Source organism: Empidonax traillii, unplaced genomic scaffold (assembly GCF_003031625.1).
Source record: "Empidonax traillii isolate 1590-97213 ecotype Southwest subspecies unplaced genomic scaffold, ASM303162v1 scaffold332:size1087224, whole genome shotgun sequence".
NCBI classification, from domain to species: domain Eukaryota; kingdom Metazoa; phylum Chordata; class Aves; order Passeriformes; family Tyrannidae; genus Empidonax; species Empidonax traillii.
The window spans coordinates 975,870-993,830 of NW_020955525.1; the positions used below are offsets into that span (position 1 = coordinate 975,870).

Below are 17,961 nucleotides of genomic sequence, written 5' to 3' on the forward strand. Positions count from 1 at the left end.
AAATAAAAAAGGAGAAAAATAATTTTAGGAAAGCCTTTTCCTTATAATTACTTAAAAAGCATAAGGCAAACTTTCTTTACAGATATATTTCCAGCAGTAGATCTATATTTTAAGAGTCTGCCTCTGAAAAACAAACCACTAAATTCAAACAACTGTATTCCTGTAAATGAGCAGCTTGTACAGAGCGGTACTTCAAGAATTGTTCCTTAGGAACAGAATTTCCTTCAGAACCTGCTGGGCCATGTACAAAGCACACAATTTGAGTTCCTTATCTGCAGGCAGCTCAGGGTAACCTTACCTGGGTTAGTGTACAGGTGACTTTCTACAGTTTTTCCAATACTCTGCAATTTAACAGCTTGAAGGGACTCATCTCCATGCATGACTGTTGGCAAGCTGCCCAGAGCATCGTGAACCAAATTTGCCACTTCTCTTACATCAAAGAGCTTCAAAAGTTCAGAGTACACCGATGGGAATGAGCTGAGAAATACAGCCTAGAGGAACAGGGCAAAAATGAACAGTAAGATATTGCAGAATGGTTTTGACATTTATAGAATTTAAATAACTATAGAAATTAAAGTAACTGTAGAAAAACACCTGGTTTTATATTTCAAGGGTAGGTAGTAGCTTTAAAAATGGTTATATTTTCATAAGAAATATTCTTACATTCATTAACAAGTAATTATTAATAAGTATAATATTAATAAGTATAGGCTTATACTTGTGACTATTTCCCTTAAGCATTATCTAAAAGCTGTTAATTTTTCCCAGGACAAAGTGAAAGTAAAAAGTTCAATTTAGAACAAAAATATTCATACTTTAAATACACTTAACTCTGTGTGTGACAAAATTTTTAAAAAGATAGCAAAATATAGCTGATATGATATCAAAAATATTTGCGTGGAGTTTACTTTGTTTTAAGATAAATAATATAAAAGCCTCCATATCTTCCTTTTTTCAAATAATGAACATTTTTATTTTGGAGTGAGACAGCAGTGGTAGTCTTGGTTCATTTCAAGAATCCTAAAATTGGATTAGAAATTCGTTGATAAATATAAAAACAAAACACCATCAAAGTAAGGAGGAGAATGTCAGCGAAAAGAAGCTAGAACCGACATTCCCTTCTTCCTCTCCAAATTCCCCTGACTGAAAAAACCTACTTATACCTGAACCCTTCATCACACTGGTGGCAGAACAGATGACACAGGTTAAAAATACTGAAGAATATTTCTAAATGTAGTTGTTTATATTATTTTGCTATTGTCTTTTCACTCCAGCTGTTTACATGACATGAGATGGAAGCACTACCTCTCTACTCTGTTTTCTCTAATTTGCCATTTTCTTGGCAGAACAGTTTTCTACTGAGCTTTAGAAATTAATAACTCTTAACAGGATCTTAAACACTTTCGGTCACAGAAATATGGGAAGAGGACAGTACATTTATTAGCTGTAGGAGTTGGTAAATCTAGCACTTAATGCAGAGAGCTGTCCCTTGTATGTTTTGCCTCTGCACTTTAGCACTAGCCAATTTTATTAATCTTAATTGAAATAAAGATATCAGCTTATATAGTTCATCAAGAATTAAAAGTTTTCTGGCAAGCATGAAAACCGTGATAGTAGTCTTTCATACAGCTCAAATTCTTCAGTGTTAATGCAGTTAAACTAAGACGTAAAATGCCCAAATCAGAGAAATTATTTTATTTGTATCCATCAATATAATTATTATAATTCACAATGAAGTATCATATTTAGGATTATGTATTCCAAGAACATTTAGAAGCTGCTGGTATGAAAAGTTCACACTGCAGGATAAAAAGCTGAAAATGTCACTTCACTTTAGCAAAAGCACATTTTGTTTTCTGGACAGGCATATATTTTTTTATACTGGATGTGGAAAATGCCAATAAGTAAGGCACACTTGAAAACTTACTTGTAGTTGGGATAAAGCACTAGCTCCTTTGCTCTCTTGAGAAAGAAAGAAGCGTACTGACATAAGAAGCTCTTGAATACAGCAGCGAAATTCCTCCTCATTTTGTCCACCAGTAGCAATAGAGAATAACCTTCGAGACTGAACTATGTATTTAAAGATATATTCCTGTGCCTATAAATGTCAAAATAAGAGATAAATCATAAAAATTAAGAAACTCCTCTTTAAATATAACACACACAATGCTCATATAATTCAAATTAAGACAGGGGTCTGAAACAGGACACCATAGTACTTAATTTTGGCAAATCTTTCTATTGAAATACTAGCAACATTTCAAAAGCACATGCCTTTCATAATCTCTACAAATTAGGGAACACTATTTTTTAACCAGATAATACAAAAAAACCCCACTACCAAACCAACCAAATAACAAAACAACATCCCCACCAGCAAAAAAAAAAAATATTAGATTAAGTTGTAAATTAAAAATACAGTCCTTCCTTATCAGCAAGACACCAAAGTTCACAGAAGCATGCTAAAGTACAGAAGGGTACCACAGTGATCTTCTCCTTCCAGACTGTAGCACCTGTCCCAAATGGGATTATTGTGTTGTATAACTCAGCCTGACAGCACGCTGCGCTCTGTTGATGGTACAAGCCAGAGAAAAAAGAGCAACCAAACCCACCACCTTTCAGTAGAATTCCCTGGTGTCAGGACTGAACAATTGGGTCAGTATGCATGTCTGCCATTTAGATTCAGTCATGCGATGGATATTAACAACACCAGTGCAATCTATATTTGAACCCTTTGCCTCATACAGTAAGCAATATAGAGCTCCAGAGCCTAGTGGTAGTAAGCTTTAATGATCCATTTACTGACAAAAGAGAGAAAAAACTCACTGCACTGAAAAAGTCTGCAGCTCCTTAGAATTAGTACTACTATTCCATCATTTATGTATAATCTGCTTCATTTCCCAAGTTAAACTTGTTGGTACTGTATGAATACATCATTCAAATACATAATTGTCTTCAACGATTCTTATTACCTTTAGGACTTCCTGTATGTGCTCATGAAGCTCCACCTCAGTGACTCGATCAATATGCCACTTCAGTACTTTTATAAGATCTCTAGAACAGCACATCAGAAAGTGTTATAACACTAAGGTGGGAAAAGGGTTAATTTTTGCACATAAAATGCATACCAATAGCTGTCATATGAGAACACTGAAAAAATAAAAATCTATGACTAGATATCACTGATCACTATAGGTCCAATATTACATTTAGTTTTCAGTCTCTTGAAGGCCACTTCTTTGATCTCTAAAGAGCAGGCAATAATGCCAGCTGTAATATGCAGTAGAATTATTTTTAAAAGGGATACACCATTTCTTTAACCTAATGATTGATTCTGCTTAGTTTAGTAATAAATTTCAGTATTCAAATCAGATAGAAAAAGCACAGACTTCACCTGTAGGCAAGTGCTCCTGCAAAATGACTTTCAATGTAAGTGTCCATTACTGGCTTAAAGTGGTGAAACTTGCTGTCCTGCAGCAAATTTATTATGTGAACCTAAATGTGAGAGAAAAAGAAAAAAACTCAAAACTTTTTTTGTTTTATTTAGTTCTTAAGTAGTGCCAATCATCATCACAGAATGAAACTTACCAAACAATCAAATACTTTTGATCCATATTTTTGAGAGTTTTCATCTAAAATTCCAAATAAAGTGTCTAGTGTATCTTGAAGAAACTGATGGGAGAAAAAACGAGATAGTGTTTAAATAGTTATTTCTGTGACTTGGAAATACATTATTTCCCTCATATTATCTAAAAGTATGGAAAGGTATATACCTTCACTATTTCTGAACCATCAATTTCTTTTAATTTTGAGAGGCAACCTGCAATTTTGTCTGGGTGGGTTCTCCATTTCAGCAGGTCAAGCATATCTCCTGCAAAAACAAAATGCAAGATTAAAGTTGGAAGCAAAGCATAAACTTGACTATTACAGTCCACTGAGCAAAATTTAGCATTATTAAACCAAAGAAAACATCTTCAGATTTGCTGTTATATGATCTTCCCATCAACAAATTTTCATTCCATTCCATACTTTCTCCACCAATGCAAACATAAGAACATGGTATTGGGTCACTAAAATCAGTCTCTTGTGGCATCTGTATCATGCAATCTTGTTCAGATATTTTTCTACTATCAACTTAAGAAAAGCAATTATTTTGCTCGCTCTCATTCCATTGAAGGATGCCTTCCAGAATTGTCCTCTGGCAGCTAGAAAAAGTCTCCTAATTACTATTTTGAATCTTCCTATGACTTTTCAGTGAACAAACATAAAATCCTGCTTTATTAAAAAGCAACACAAACTCTTCTGGAAAATAAACTATTCAGAGCTAAAAGATAGCCGAGTGTCTTCAAACTTCCTCCAGTTTTAGTTCATTCTCCTTCACTTTTCTTGACCAAAATGATAACTACATTACAGATAAGATTACATCACTGCTTTCTATATCATTAGCAAGCTAATAAGTCCGCTCTAAACACCTGATATCTGTGTTCTAGAATTTGAGAGCCTTTTAGACATATCATATTGGTGACTCAAATATGTCTTTCTCCTGTTTAATACTGTTCAGCTTCCTGGGTATAGCAGAATCCTCAGGAGTCTCCATCAGTGTATGATCCTGACTTTTCTATCATTAGATTCAATATAATTTCTACTTTTTCTTATTATTTATTTAAGTCCAAGTTACCTTGATTTGCTGTATCATATTTTGATTTAGTCTCTCTCAACTGATGAGACCTTTCAATGACGCGTTAGCAGCAAATTGTCTCAGATTTTAGTGAAGTAACTCTCACCCCCAGCCCCTTCTGCTCCTTTAAAACAGAGGTCAATCTCAGAGATTTCTTCAGATCTGTAGTATTTTCCTTCTGCTAAGGAAGAAAATTCCTTCTGCTTCACTGCAACCTGCCCATTCCCTTTTATTTGCCAGTTTTAAAATTCATCCTGTAATCTGTATATTTTCTAATTTCCCATGTGGTGTGTTATTGGACTGCTACATTTCCTCTACATAATAACCAAAAAAACTTTGAAAAGAAAGATTAAGAAGTTTATTCTGGCATGATATGTCTTTGATAAACTAGTCTTACAGCATATTCCAGTTAGCTACATATTGATTTTTTCATCCATGATTTCTTGTTAAAACTTGCGTAAAATTCATCAGGGGGTGATGGCCCAGTTAACATATCTGCCCTTCCACCTGTCTTAAATGCAAGTTCTACATTTAATAGTGTTTGAACATATGTTACTCCTTTCAGCTTCAGAGATGTGCTAAAAAAACCACTTAGCTCTAAGATTCTGAATTTCATGTTCCATACCATTCAATAACCTAAAATAGTTTTGCAGACTTGGCTTGGCTTTTCAGCAATTTCTTCCCCTGAACGGACATGTCTGCAGTGGTGCTTTCAATTTGTATTCAGTAAAAGTTACACATATTTTTGAGGTGTTGAATTAAATAAATCCCAAAGCCCCTTTATATTCAAATTTACTACTTCCACATTTCACTAACCAGTTTTTCAGAAATTCTTAACGCCTTGTTGTTTGAAGCAGAAAACCTTAATCACCATCCAACCCTTCCATCAGTTTAAGCTGAACTATAATCTAGTTAATCACTGCCCAGCATTGTCTTAGAAGTACCCAGTGCTTCTGAAGAGTTCTCAGTACTTATCAAACTAAGATGTGAATAGCAAGTTTTCCTCTCGGATCAGCATTTCTTTGAGTGCTTTCTACCACAGACTGTTTTCACACTCAAGCAATATTTGAGCAAAACCCATCTTTGTGTCACCTCTTTCGCAGTTTGCTCCAGGGAAGCTCCTCTCTCCCACAAAAAATGAAGTAATATTTTTGACTTTATAAGCACTAAATAAATCTCCCCCTATACTCAAATCTTGCCGGGGTGTTAATGGCAAACAACCTACATCAGATTCTACAAATATTTTGCTACCTTAATTACTTTTGATAGGCACAAATTGTTTTGATGCATTTATTTGTTACTTTTTTTTCTTGCTTCAGTGCTGTGCTAGCATGGAAAAAAAAGATACTTGAATTGTGCTAAGAGTGATGAAGGGTCCCACACATGCATCAGAGAGACATCTCAAAGACCAAGGACAAATGATAGGTCTTATTACTCTTTCTGGAATTTTTAAAAAACAAGAATTACAAATCCAGTGAATTGCATTTGTCTTTTGGATAATTAAATGTACTTCTCCACTTTGTGTAAGCCTCAGATCAAGCTGAGGAGCAGCAAGACGAGCTGAAGCTGTCAGTTTATAGCAGGAAAAAACACTTTACAGGTTTGCTGGAGGAACTTGGTGGAAGATAGTTGACACTCAATATTAGAGATTTGTTGGGGAATTAACAAGAAAGGGAAAGCAAATGTAAGACACTCACTTCAAAGCACTTATTTTAAGGGAAATGCTAAGGAGGAAAGACACTGCTGAGATGATTACATTAGTGAACAGCCCAAGAATAAATGACACAAATAGAAAATCTGACGTGAATCACAAGGGGAACGGAAAGCAATGTGTTATCTATTAAGAGAAATGAGAATATGAAATTGTCCCCAGAAATAGGCCCACTAGGAAGACATAGTTTTGGAAAAGGGAAAAAGTCACTGCTTCTGATTTATTTGCTGAAGAAGAAAAATATTTTCAATGCAGTTTCTTAATAATAATCAAGGTCTGTATATTTAAAATAGGCTACACATGACTTACCATTCCTACCAAACAAAACACATCCCTTCTCAAAGTATGCAAATTAAATCCAAAGCACTAGGTTTAATAAAAGGTTTAGAATCACGTGTTTAAAAGTGGTTGGGGATGTTTTTTCATCTCTCTCATATAAATCTTGAGACATCAGAAATTGGCTTGTTGCAACAATACTGCACTCCAAGAGGAAAAATCCAAATTCCAGAACTGGCAGTCAGCATGCCTCTTTATAAAAGGCTGCTTTTGTGGTTGCCAACACTCCCTCCAAACTGGGGTCACTCTGGAAAGCTTCCCAGTATTACTTTTCTTTTATTGATCACTGGTTTGGCTTTTTCAAAATGCTGCTAGATGGATTACACCTCTGCCTTGCAACTGCCACGCTGTACGGCATGTTGCTCTGCAGCTGAACAGCTGCTGACCAGGCATGTGCCGAGAAAAGAGTGGATGCCAACTTGCTAAAATATTCTGACTTGCTGGAAGGATCCTGAGTCTCTTGCAGGGAGAGATCCTTCCTATATGTCAGAAACTAAGTAAAACTAAGTAAGACAAAACAACTAAGTTGTTTTGACAACTACTCAGTAGAAAAATACGATGTTCTCTCTTGCTCTTCTGGGGTTTTTTAGGAGAATGAAATATAACAGCCCAACTAAGAATATAACATATAAAAGCTGGTATGATTTTTTGCTAACAATAACTCATTAACTACTCATGACCAAACAGAAAAGCAAAGGAAAAACTAAGTGGCTGACTGATTAGATAAGGATGCCTTCTTAACAATATGTTGATGAATGCACACACTGCCCTGGTTAGAAGGTCTCTAGAAATTGTTTGGAAATAATCCTAATTATTCATCCAAAGTACCAAGGCTAAGGAAGTTATGGATCCCAACAACTAAGAGTCAGCCTCCTTCCCCCAGTCCCCATAATCCTAATATGCATGAGAGCTGATGGCATGTGGGAACAATCAATGAGAGAATGACAGCTGAGTAAAATTTCCCAGCAAGCCAGTAAAGCTGTGGCCTAATTCAGTCACACCCTTTACAAGTCTGCGTTTGGGCTCCTCCCCCACCCCATTGCCAGACAGCAGCATAATTTTCAGTTCATTTTCAGGCTGGACACTGTTGTTTGTAAACACAGGCAGATCTCTGAGAAGTTCAGAAAAATCTCCAGACTTAAAAACAGATTAAAAAATAATCAGCAAGTTTCAAAAATACCAATACAAATGTTTATTTAAAAAATTAAACACATAGATCTTTTATTCCTGTATTTTTTAATACATATGCTACATTCTCTCAGGGATAACTGAAGTAATGCTCACATGATCAAATATCCACATGCTTTGCCCTATGTTCATTTTCTAAGCATGCAATAGACTTTGGCAAATTTTTGTTTAAAAGAATGGCGATTTGGAAACTCACCAAGATGAACTTCCCAAAGAAGATCCTTGGAGAAAATATGAGCCTGTCTATTGAAAATATTTCCACCCTCTGAAGTACTGCTGAAATAATTGTTAACTCTTTCAGAGCTGAAAAGGGGATCAATATTATTCAGATATTCTACACCCTCTTACTTAGAATATGGTTAAAAAAAGAAAAAGGAGGAAATTTTATGCCCTATGTCACACTCATATTTATATTAAGTACAAAATAACTCCTGCACTGTGAACAAGAAATAGTATTATAACCCCAGACAATAAGGCAACTGTTCATCAGAGAGACAAGTTTTGGGCAGCACTTTCAAGCATGTGTAAGTACCAGTAGATTCATGTGATTTCCTAAATCAAGGCCTTTAATTGAAGCAAAGTCAGTCTGATTCCCTATTAGCAACCTTTGAGAAAATCTTTTATTGGGTAACTTGGATTATTTTGAAGGTAATTGTTATAACAATACAAAATAGATGTGTACAAGGAAACAAAACATTGTTTGCACACAGTTCTATCTTGGACACTTGCTACTAAAGGGTAAAAATTAAGATGATTATTTCAATTTAAAAAGCTCCTCTAGTTTGTTAAACACCTATAACCAATTTGCACACAATTAGCAATTTTATCATCATACACAGAAGAAGGGTAAAGTCACAGATATTCCCACACAAGAGAGATCTAATCAAGATCTTAAACATCCTAGGGAAAAAAAAATAAAAGTGTGGGTATATCAAATAATGGTCAAAAACCTATTACCAAGCAAATACACAATATTTAGAAATTTGTGGAAAGCGGTTCCACAAACAGTTTTTTATTTCAGTTACAAACTGGAATAATATGTCAAGTAAACAAGAACCTTAAGAATTTTATACAGAGCACTAGTAAAGAGTGTAAACATATGTACTTCTAACTGCTGCTCCTTATATCCAGTGTAAAAGACTGTTTTAAGTAGTAAATGTTTGTTGGTTTAAAGTAAGAGAAATAATACACCAAAATAAGCAATATATATCTAATCAGAAAAAAAAAACTGCTACAGCCTAAAGCTGACAAAAAGTATTTCATAAAAACTCTAAAACAAACACATTAAGAGGTTTTCTAAAGCAGCTGGGTTTTGATAGTTGATTCCAAAAGTGCTGAATTTGATTCCAATATCATGTTAATCTAAAAAGCATTCTTGAACTATTTAAAAATAGTGTTTTATCATGATGCACTTGTTTCCATCTGGACATTAAAAAAAATTATGAAAAAACCTAGTTTATAAAATAAATAGAAGCAAACTATTTTTGAGTACATCCATGATTGTTTGACATGGAAAAGGTTAGCTATCACACTTATTTGAATTCATCACGCTTTAAATAATCAACATATCCTACCATTTTGTGTGAGTTTGGTGGAGCAGAGAAAGGACGTAATCCAGAAGGACTCCTTAGTGGTTTTTACTGCTTGGCTGTTGTTTCCCAGGGATATTCCCTTTGAAAAGGGGAGTTTGAGGTAGCGGCCAGAGTCCTGAAGGTTTGTGTTTTCTTCACACTGTGAAAACAAACCATTTAAAACAACTGAATGGCACAAAAAACCTGACCAAATCTCTAAATTATATGAATCATTATTATTTCTCTGCCAAAAACCGAAGAATTTTCACTGAAGAATTTTCACTATGCCTGTTGCAAACTTTGGTTTTAGATCACAGCTACATATATGGACATTGAAATCTAACAAATTTGCACTGGTTATGTCAAATGAATAGCTACAAATTTTTCTAATAATATTGAAAATTTATCTCTGAGCATATCAAATCCTCTGAATAAAGAGACAGCTCTTAAATGTGGAAACAAGAGTTCCACAAAGCCAAAATTTCTCTAAAAATTATAACTTTGAGTAGATAAATGAGCTTGTCTGATTTTCCAACTTGAGAAATTCAGTAACAGGGTTCACTTTGTGTGTTTTAATTGAACTTACCTTCGTGAAATCCATTATAAACACAGTGTGATATAACAGTAAGACTTAGGAAAACCAGCGCACTGAAACACACACCTAGATTCAGCTGCAGTTTGTATCAAGGTTAATATTAAACAATCAGCAATAGATGTTTTAATGATGACAAGATTATGACTCATTTGATAATCAATGCAGACTTTCTCAACTTCACATCTCTGGACATTCAAGTTATGTTCCAGAGGAACCATTACAGTTAATGACTGCTAATTCAAATTACCTTGTGTACAATGAGTTCATGGGTGCCATCTGGCAGAGTTCTCCCATTTTCCTGCATCAGAGGCACGAAAGAAAAGCCAAACAACTTCTTCTCACCCTTTTCTTTTGCTGAAATGCATGAATAGCAGCACTTAAATAGTATACATTTTAGAAAACGTAAATGTATTTAATACAACATAAGCAAGTATACTGGAAGCTATTTGCAGCTAATCAGATGAAGATTATCTTGAATTTCTGTTCCGATTTGCACATTGTCTTCTGTAATGTTTTCTTTGATCTCACTTTAAATCAGAAAGGAGTATTCTGGAATGATTTAGTGTTTATTAACAACAAATAATGTAAGCTGCCAAATATGCAATCTTAGCATCATATAGAAGTTTATCCATCCCTAAAAAAGCTCATACATTGGAACTGAGAATGTGCATCAAGTCATCAATTTTTACCTCAAAATCATCACTAAAATTTTTCAGAATGTTTAAAAAAAATTGGAATTTTATAAGTAAAAAAAGCACTACAGAGTAAGTTCATGCAGCTGTCTTTTTCCTGAGGTGTTATAGATACTTGTGTGCTTGTTGCAGCTGTAACAGAGAGGACTAGTAGAAGTCATGCACAGTACTAACTGGAACAATGCCGGAATTCACAGCGGATGTGAGCTCCTCTGAATTTATCCACAGGAATGGGAAGTTTCAGCAACTCAGCCCATCTGGGACCATTGTTATGATACAGCACAAAAGAATGGTACTCGCTGGCTGGTGGCTCTCCAGAGCCAAATGAGATAAAGTCCTAATGAAGAAAAAATATCATTAAAGATAGATTAGTGTATTGGTAAAATGATCTTCCAAGGAAGACTACTAATATTTACATTCATATCATAAATGCCAAATGTGGTACAATGTTCAGTATCTTAAAACCCTCAAAAATAGTAGCACTTGGTTAATACTTGCCAATTAGAGAATTAGAAACGGCAAGAGTCATTTGCACCAATCAGAATCGAAGTGTTCAGTGGGGGGTACCTGGGTGAGCAGGGCCGCTTAAGCAATGAATGAGGAGTCCTATGACACAATATGCTCTAGGCAGTGTTTTATCCAAGCAACAAACAAGATTGGAACTGAGACCAGAACAGACGACGTTCAAGATTTTCAGTCCTCTGAAATAAGCCTGTAACCCTGCTGTTATCAGTGACATCTCCCACCATTAAAAAATAAATCTGGATTACGAGATTAGAAAGAAGCAAAGTATTTGTTGCCTTTGCAACACCCGTGATGGTTTCTCCGTAGCAAGGTAGATAAAACACTTCGTCTAATTCCTGACCTATGGACACCTATTACTTCTCTGTAGGAAAGCTGGTGACTTAAGCATCAAGGATGCCTGATTTATTAAAATCAGACACAAAATTGAAAACTATCAAAACATGTTGTTCTGTGTAACATAAGGAATTGCATTCCTACTAAGAAGAATTATTACAAAATAAAAAATTCTCCAAAACTTGATCTTACTTCAAAATTTTCCAGCATCTTAATGGAATCATTAGTTATTTGCTTGGCAATTACAGGCATTTATCTCAACATCATAATTGATCACAGAAATAAAACAAACATTTATAAAGGTTTATAAAGGCATTTTATAAAGCTTTTAAGCACAGTGGAAATACTCTAAATACCTAAAGACTGCAGAAGATAAATATATCCTTTCCAAAGCATTTTTTTACTCTTCAATCAATGCCACAAAAATTACATCTGAAAAAGTGTATCGAAATTAACTACAGCAAGGAAAAACATACAACAAAGATACCTTTAAAATTTGTCCACTGCTGTCCACCACATGCATTGTCACTTCCACATTTCTGGCCACACTTTTCCCTCCTTTCTCAAATTCTCCTCTTTCTACAGTAATATATAAATCATTCCTCATTTCACCTATCAAAGAAAACCCAAACAGATAAAACACAAGGTGTCCAAAAGTCAGTCCAATTTGCTTACTTCTTGCTTTTAGTACCTAAGTAGATTTTCATCTTATAAGCACACCCACAATATACCAGTATGTTTGGATTTTAAATAATTGTTTTCAGAAATGAAGAAAACCAACTTATCTTCATCCCTCTCAAACCCAAAGATCATCTGCCATACTAAACCAATTCTAGGGACTTTTAATCATCTGTAAGGTCTATTTGGTCTTTACAGTGGCATCTCCAGCTATATTGAAGCTGGTGTCTAGCTCCACCTCATTTAATTCTTCTTTTAATCTAAGGCAATTTTAATGTACTTTCTTTCATTTGTAATCATAACAGTTCTCTATTTAACTGATTACAACTTTTTTCCATTTAACCTCAAAAGAGAGTGTATCATTTTGAAAAGGAAAAATCAAGAAGCTGGTGTTCTTTCCGATAGAAGGGCAGTCTTCCCAGATTGTGAGCATTCAAACTCATCTTTGTAATCCAAAAGATGAACATATTTTACATTAATAGGATGTTCCAAAGCTTACTAGCAAAAAGTTAGCTTAGTTAGCTTATTTTTCGCTTATTGGAAAGGCTTCTGAGAAATTAAAGTTTTCATCAGGACATTCAAACTACAAATCCAATACAGACACTACCTAAGTGCTACATGGTATGTACAAGTTATTAAATACTGCTAGCATATTTAAATTGAAATTCTTTGCACATTCATGCAATATCATGCTAAACATTTTGTCAGAACATAAACAGATCTTATGGATGAGATCAATGTTAATTTTATTTTAATTTCAGCTGACACAAACGGCAAAGTTTATATTCAACGAAAGGAAGAAAGAGTGGTTGCAGGGAGCATAGGACAGAGGGAAAAACAGTACTGGTTGTGACTGGGGTGCCATGGTAGGGAAGTCCTTTTTCTGTTTGAAGATGTTGAATCTATTTCTAAAACGTGTAAACTAATCTAGCTCTAGACAAATGTTACCAGAACTACTTTGAAACAATTGGACTTTCCCAGTGAAATGCAGAATAAGGAAGGATGAACAGCATAATAATTAGGAGCATCTTCTAAAATTCCTATTCCTGGATTTGGTAGGAAGATAAATTAAGAATATATGCTTTTATATAGAGAATGGAAGCTTAGTGAAAAGAGAATATCCTCTTTTAACAAAGCAGATTTTCACTCAGCACTGGTGAAAAGAAATCAAGTATGCTAATTTAGTATATTTATAGATGTGCCACTTAGAAGGCAACCAAGAAGGCAACCACAAGATAGGTATTTGTACTGTTGATAAAATTAATTAAAAGATAATGTAACATAAATAATTAGGGCATCTTCAATTTGCAGTTTCATTTTAATTTGCAAGGAAAATTTGACTTGCTTGAACTTTTCACAGCACTCTCATGTTTCACATTCCTTCCATTTATTTTATTGCATGCAACTCTTCAGTGATTTTTCAAGTACCAGAAACAATGATCTGTCTGTAGTCTTCTAGTATTTTTATAACATTATTCTATCACTGCGTTCAAAGTACTTAAATGGTTCCTCCAAAGCACAATCCAAACATTAAAAAAAGTAAAAGAAGAAACTGTTATATTATCAAGCCTCTAGACCCTTGCCCATAAAAAAGGGGTGGAAATCTGCTATTGTATTAGCTTATTATCAGTTATCTTCTGAAACAACTATGAACCAAGGCTAGAACACAGCTAGACAGAATCAACAGAAAAATACCAGATGGTATGCACTTAAGAGTTTTGTATGAAGTCAAGGATGAAAGAGCTGAATTACTAGTAAGTATATGCAACCAGTGAATCAATCTCTGGTTCCTGTTGGGAAACAGATTCAAAATAAGCAAAAGGTCGTGGCTATTCAGGTAATAGACGGCAAGACTTTTTCAAAAAACAATAACAAACAAACCAACCAAAACAAGAAAACAACCCAAAAAGACCACAAAAGCAAAATCAAATCAAAACCCAAACACAAGCTAAAACCTTTCCAAAGGATGTTGGGAATGCAAGAAATGTATTCATGAAAGCAAAGGATGGGGAAATCGTGGAATAAAGATCAACTACAGGATATGAAACAGGTAATCGCAAGCACTCAGGAAATCCCTAGAGTTGTAAATAGCTGGAGGCTGGGACAGCATCAGGGGGTAATTACCACACATGCATATATGCATACACAGTTTTTACTCTTCCTTGAGTGTCACTTACAACACTCAGCTAGATAGGCCCTTGATCTGAACCTGTAAAGCTGTTCTTATGCTTATTCAAGTCACAAAATTACCCTTAAAACTGCTAGATTCTGTTTATTCCTACATTGTAGTAATATTTTACTACAAAGAATTTAGAAGCTAATACAGTACGGGTACCAAAGAGCTTACAGCATGTTGGGTCCTTGCTTAGCATATGCTTATACTAGGCTTTGTTCTAGTTAGTGCCAGTTGTTGGTCACTTTCAAGCATTTTACATTCAAAAAAAAATGACTACACACAGCAATCCAAAAAAAAGAAGCTTTGTTATAAAGCTGATTTTAGCAAACGACTTGTAGTTGTAGCAATTTCTCTTTAAAAAGAACTTGAATCCTACATGCATTTGTGCTACATTCAGTTATTATTTTCAATTACCAGCATGGATTTATTTCAGTTTTCATGGGGTCTTCACAGAAACATAATCATAACTGGATAACCATTTCCACCACAAATTTAATGATCTAGCCCAGATGAAACTCAGTGAAAATCATAATTTTTCCTTTTTAAACAGAGTAAACTGTACAGGATTTAAATGCAAACGACAGTGGAATGGGATGTCCTATCACTGGAAGTGTTCAACGTCTGACTGGAAATAGCTTTGAGCAACCTGATCTAGTGAAAGATGTTCCTGTCCATGGGAGTGGCAGGGATGATGATTAAAGGTCCCTTCCAACTCAAACCAGTCTATGATTCTATGCAAAAAATTAAAGCATTTTTAAAAGAAGTAACTGGAGCTTCAGAGAAGTTAAGCAGGCTTTTAGAAATAGTGCTTCATTGCAATTTAAGGGTTTTTAAAAAAATCTAAACCTGTTGTGTTTTACCTTTTAAATTGCCCTAAGAAATCAAATAAGTTGTCTCTTGGAAAAACAGAACTGTGAGGATCAAAGAGTGTATCTGGAGAAGCTGTTTATTCCTACTTCTGACAATAATGCAATGTGTTGAAAAAGGTTTTCTGTGCTAATTACAGAAGTGATGCAATAACCCCAAGGCTTTGGCACTACTTAGTTAGCATCCTTTTATTTCACCTATCTGGCTAATCAAAAGTAGACTGACAAACTCCTTCAAGAGTTTCTAATATGAAGTGAAGGCTAAAGCTATATGGGAACTGAAATTCCATAGAATTAAAAAAAAAAAAAAAAAAAAAAAAAAAAAAAAAAAAAAAAAAAAAAAAAAAAAAAAAAAAAAAAAAAAAAAAAAAAAAAAAAAAAAAAAAAAAAAAAAAAAAAAAAAAAAAAAAAAAAAAAAAAAAAAAAAAAAAAAAAAAAAGAAAAGAAAAGTAAAGCTGCAGTAATGTGGATGATTACACAGTCCGAACTTTCCAACGCAGCTCAAGTTTTCAGTGCACATTCTGCAGGGATATTTACTCCAGTATGTGAATTTAATTGTAAGTGAAAGGTGCTGAATTGAAATGTCTGGTTTGCTAAATCAAAATGTGTACAGCACAGCACTGGCAGTACCTGCCACTTCATATGGTCCTGCCCATACATTGCAGCTTTGATCTGGCAAAAAATATCTTGAAAGCACTTTTCATGGGCTGTGAGAAGATAAACTCCAAACCCTTCTTGCCCCAGTTGTAGGTGTTAACCAGGTACATTACAGATCAAGGTTTCTGACCTATGAAAAAACAGAAGCTTCATGACTTCAATCCAACTAGTAATGAATTGACCGAGGGCTGACTGGAATTGGGGGACAGAGACCTAATCATCATTACATGTAAAACTCTATTATAAGGAACAGAAGGAAAAGCCAATTAAAGTCAAAAAACAGCCACAAGACAGACTGCTGGAGGACGCACTTAGTTAATGGAGGTCAGCCTTCCCGAACCTGCCAACTATAAATCACAAATTTTAAATTAAGAGAAAAAGCTAGTTAAGAGGAAAAAAAACAGGAGTAATTTCCAAGCTGAGATAACAATGCATGCTCAGGGGTCCTGTTATGTCCACCACACAGTTTCATTATGGGATGGCTCTGCAGACTCCCTTTCCATCATAGATTGAAGGCTGCATCATTACTACTGAGGACCTACGTACAAACACTGATCTGCTGCTGCTCACAAGTGGACCCTTGGCAGCTCATGCATGTAAGCTGCCCCCAGCTCAGAGAGGTTTTAATGCTATCACCAAATCTCAGGTGACAGGAACAACACAGGTGATGACTAGGAAGGAGACAGTCAGATCAGTACAAGTGTCAGAAGAATATTTGTATGAATGTATCATATGTACTTTTATTTTTCTACAAACACTTGTACCTAACCTAAGCATCCTTCATCACAAAACTGTTTACACTGAGGACACTGTGAGTTGCAACTGCAACATAAATATTATAGCCAGACTTTTCTCATATTCCAACCACAGTTAGAACTGTAGAATCTCTTGTAGCATATTAATATGGAACAAGGTTTCAAGCTTAAGCTAGCTGTCAAAGATCAAAGGTAGTTGTCTTTGTTAAAAGAAAAGAGTTTAGTTTGTCAGCTAGCCTCAAAAAGCTTTCTAGTGAAATAAATTTCAATTTGATTATTTAGTTGTGTAAAAAAACACAGCATGACTGTATTTGAACAAGCATCTCGGATAGTTATAGCTGTCCTGACAGTAGCCACTAATTTAAAAATAATTACACAGAAGTCACTAGGAGTTCTTGTTAGAAACTGCTTTTTTGAAAGCTTTGCTCGGAATTATAGGTCCTTTAGAACCATGAACTGAAAAAGAGAAAAAAATTATTTTGTTTAGAGAAAGTTCCTGTTCATTTACATCTCCGTAAAATATAAGCTAATGAGATCCTTTGTTTTATACTCTAAAATGACTTGAGCAGATCTTAAAACAATTTCAGTTGTAGGGACTGAAAATCTCTAGATGTGGCACAGACAAAATGGAATTACCCAGGAGGTAAATCTTGTGGATACAAAACATTTTAGAGAAAAGATCCTTAAAGTACTTTGTAGAATGGGAAAAGAGCTATGTAGCAACTGCCAGTGGGAGGATCTAAAAACAATCCAAGCAGAAGGTGATTTTAACTAGAAGAGAGGGCTAAGGAACATTAGTACACCTTGCCTCCTACCCTTCAAGTCAATCCATGCTATGCCTTCTAGCAGCTAGGATGTTCAATGACATCCATGCTGATATACTGACAATAACAAGCAAAACTGGAAGATAAAACACAAGGACAGGAAATCTTCCACTCCCTTTTTAGCCCAGTAAACTTAGAACTGGCATAGCTTAAGCTACAGTAAGAGCAAGCAGTTCAAGAAGTAGAGAGACAGAAGAGCTCAATTCAAAAGCAGGTGGCCCTATGTCTGGCTGATGCAGCACTTACCACCAGAATGTAGTCTAAATTTCAACAAGCTACATTACAAGCTGATGATATGTGCAGCAGTCACAACCTGGAGGTTGCAAATCCTCTAAATATAAAAATACATGTGTTTATTAATATATATATTTGGGGG

At 34.9% G+C, this 17,961-nt stretch overlaps 1 protein-coding gene across 1 annotated transcript in view; it reads right to left on the minus strand.

Annotated features, from left to right (window-relative positions):
- The window catches only part of DOCK4 (dedicator of cytokinesis 4), a gene marked incomplete at its 5' end in the record, with an annotated part of 156,630 nt that overhangs the window by 81,495 nt on the left and 57,174 nt on the right, over positions 1-17,961 (minus strand). The window contains 10 exons of the mRNA XM_027891849.1: positions 299-491; positions 1,928-2,098; positions 2,973-3,054; positions 3,395-3,495; positions 3,589-3,672; positions 3,774-3,871; positions 9,488-9,644; positions 10,327-10,433; positions 10,946-11,108; positions 12,117-12,241. Of these exons, the coding sequence (XP_027747650.1) occupies positions 299-491; positions 1,928-2,098; positions 2,973-3,054; positions 3,395-3,495; positions 3,589-3,672; positions 3,774-3,871; positions 9,488-9,644; positions 10,327-10,433; positions 10,946-11,108; positions 12,117-12,241 (1,281 nt within the window). The remainder of the gene's footprint in view (positions 1-298; positions 492-1,927; positions 2,099-2,972; positions 3,055-3,394; positions 3,496-3,588; positions 3,673-3,773; positions 3,872-9,487; positions 9,645-10,326; positions 10,434-10,945; positions 11,109-12,116; positions 12,242-17,961) is intronic.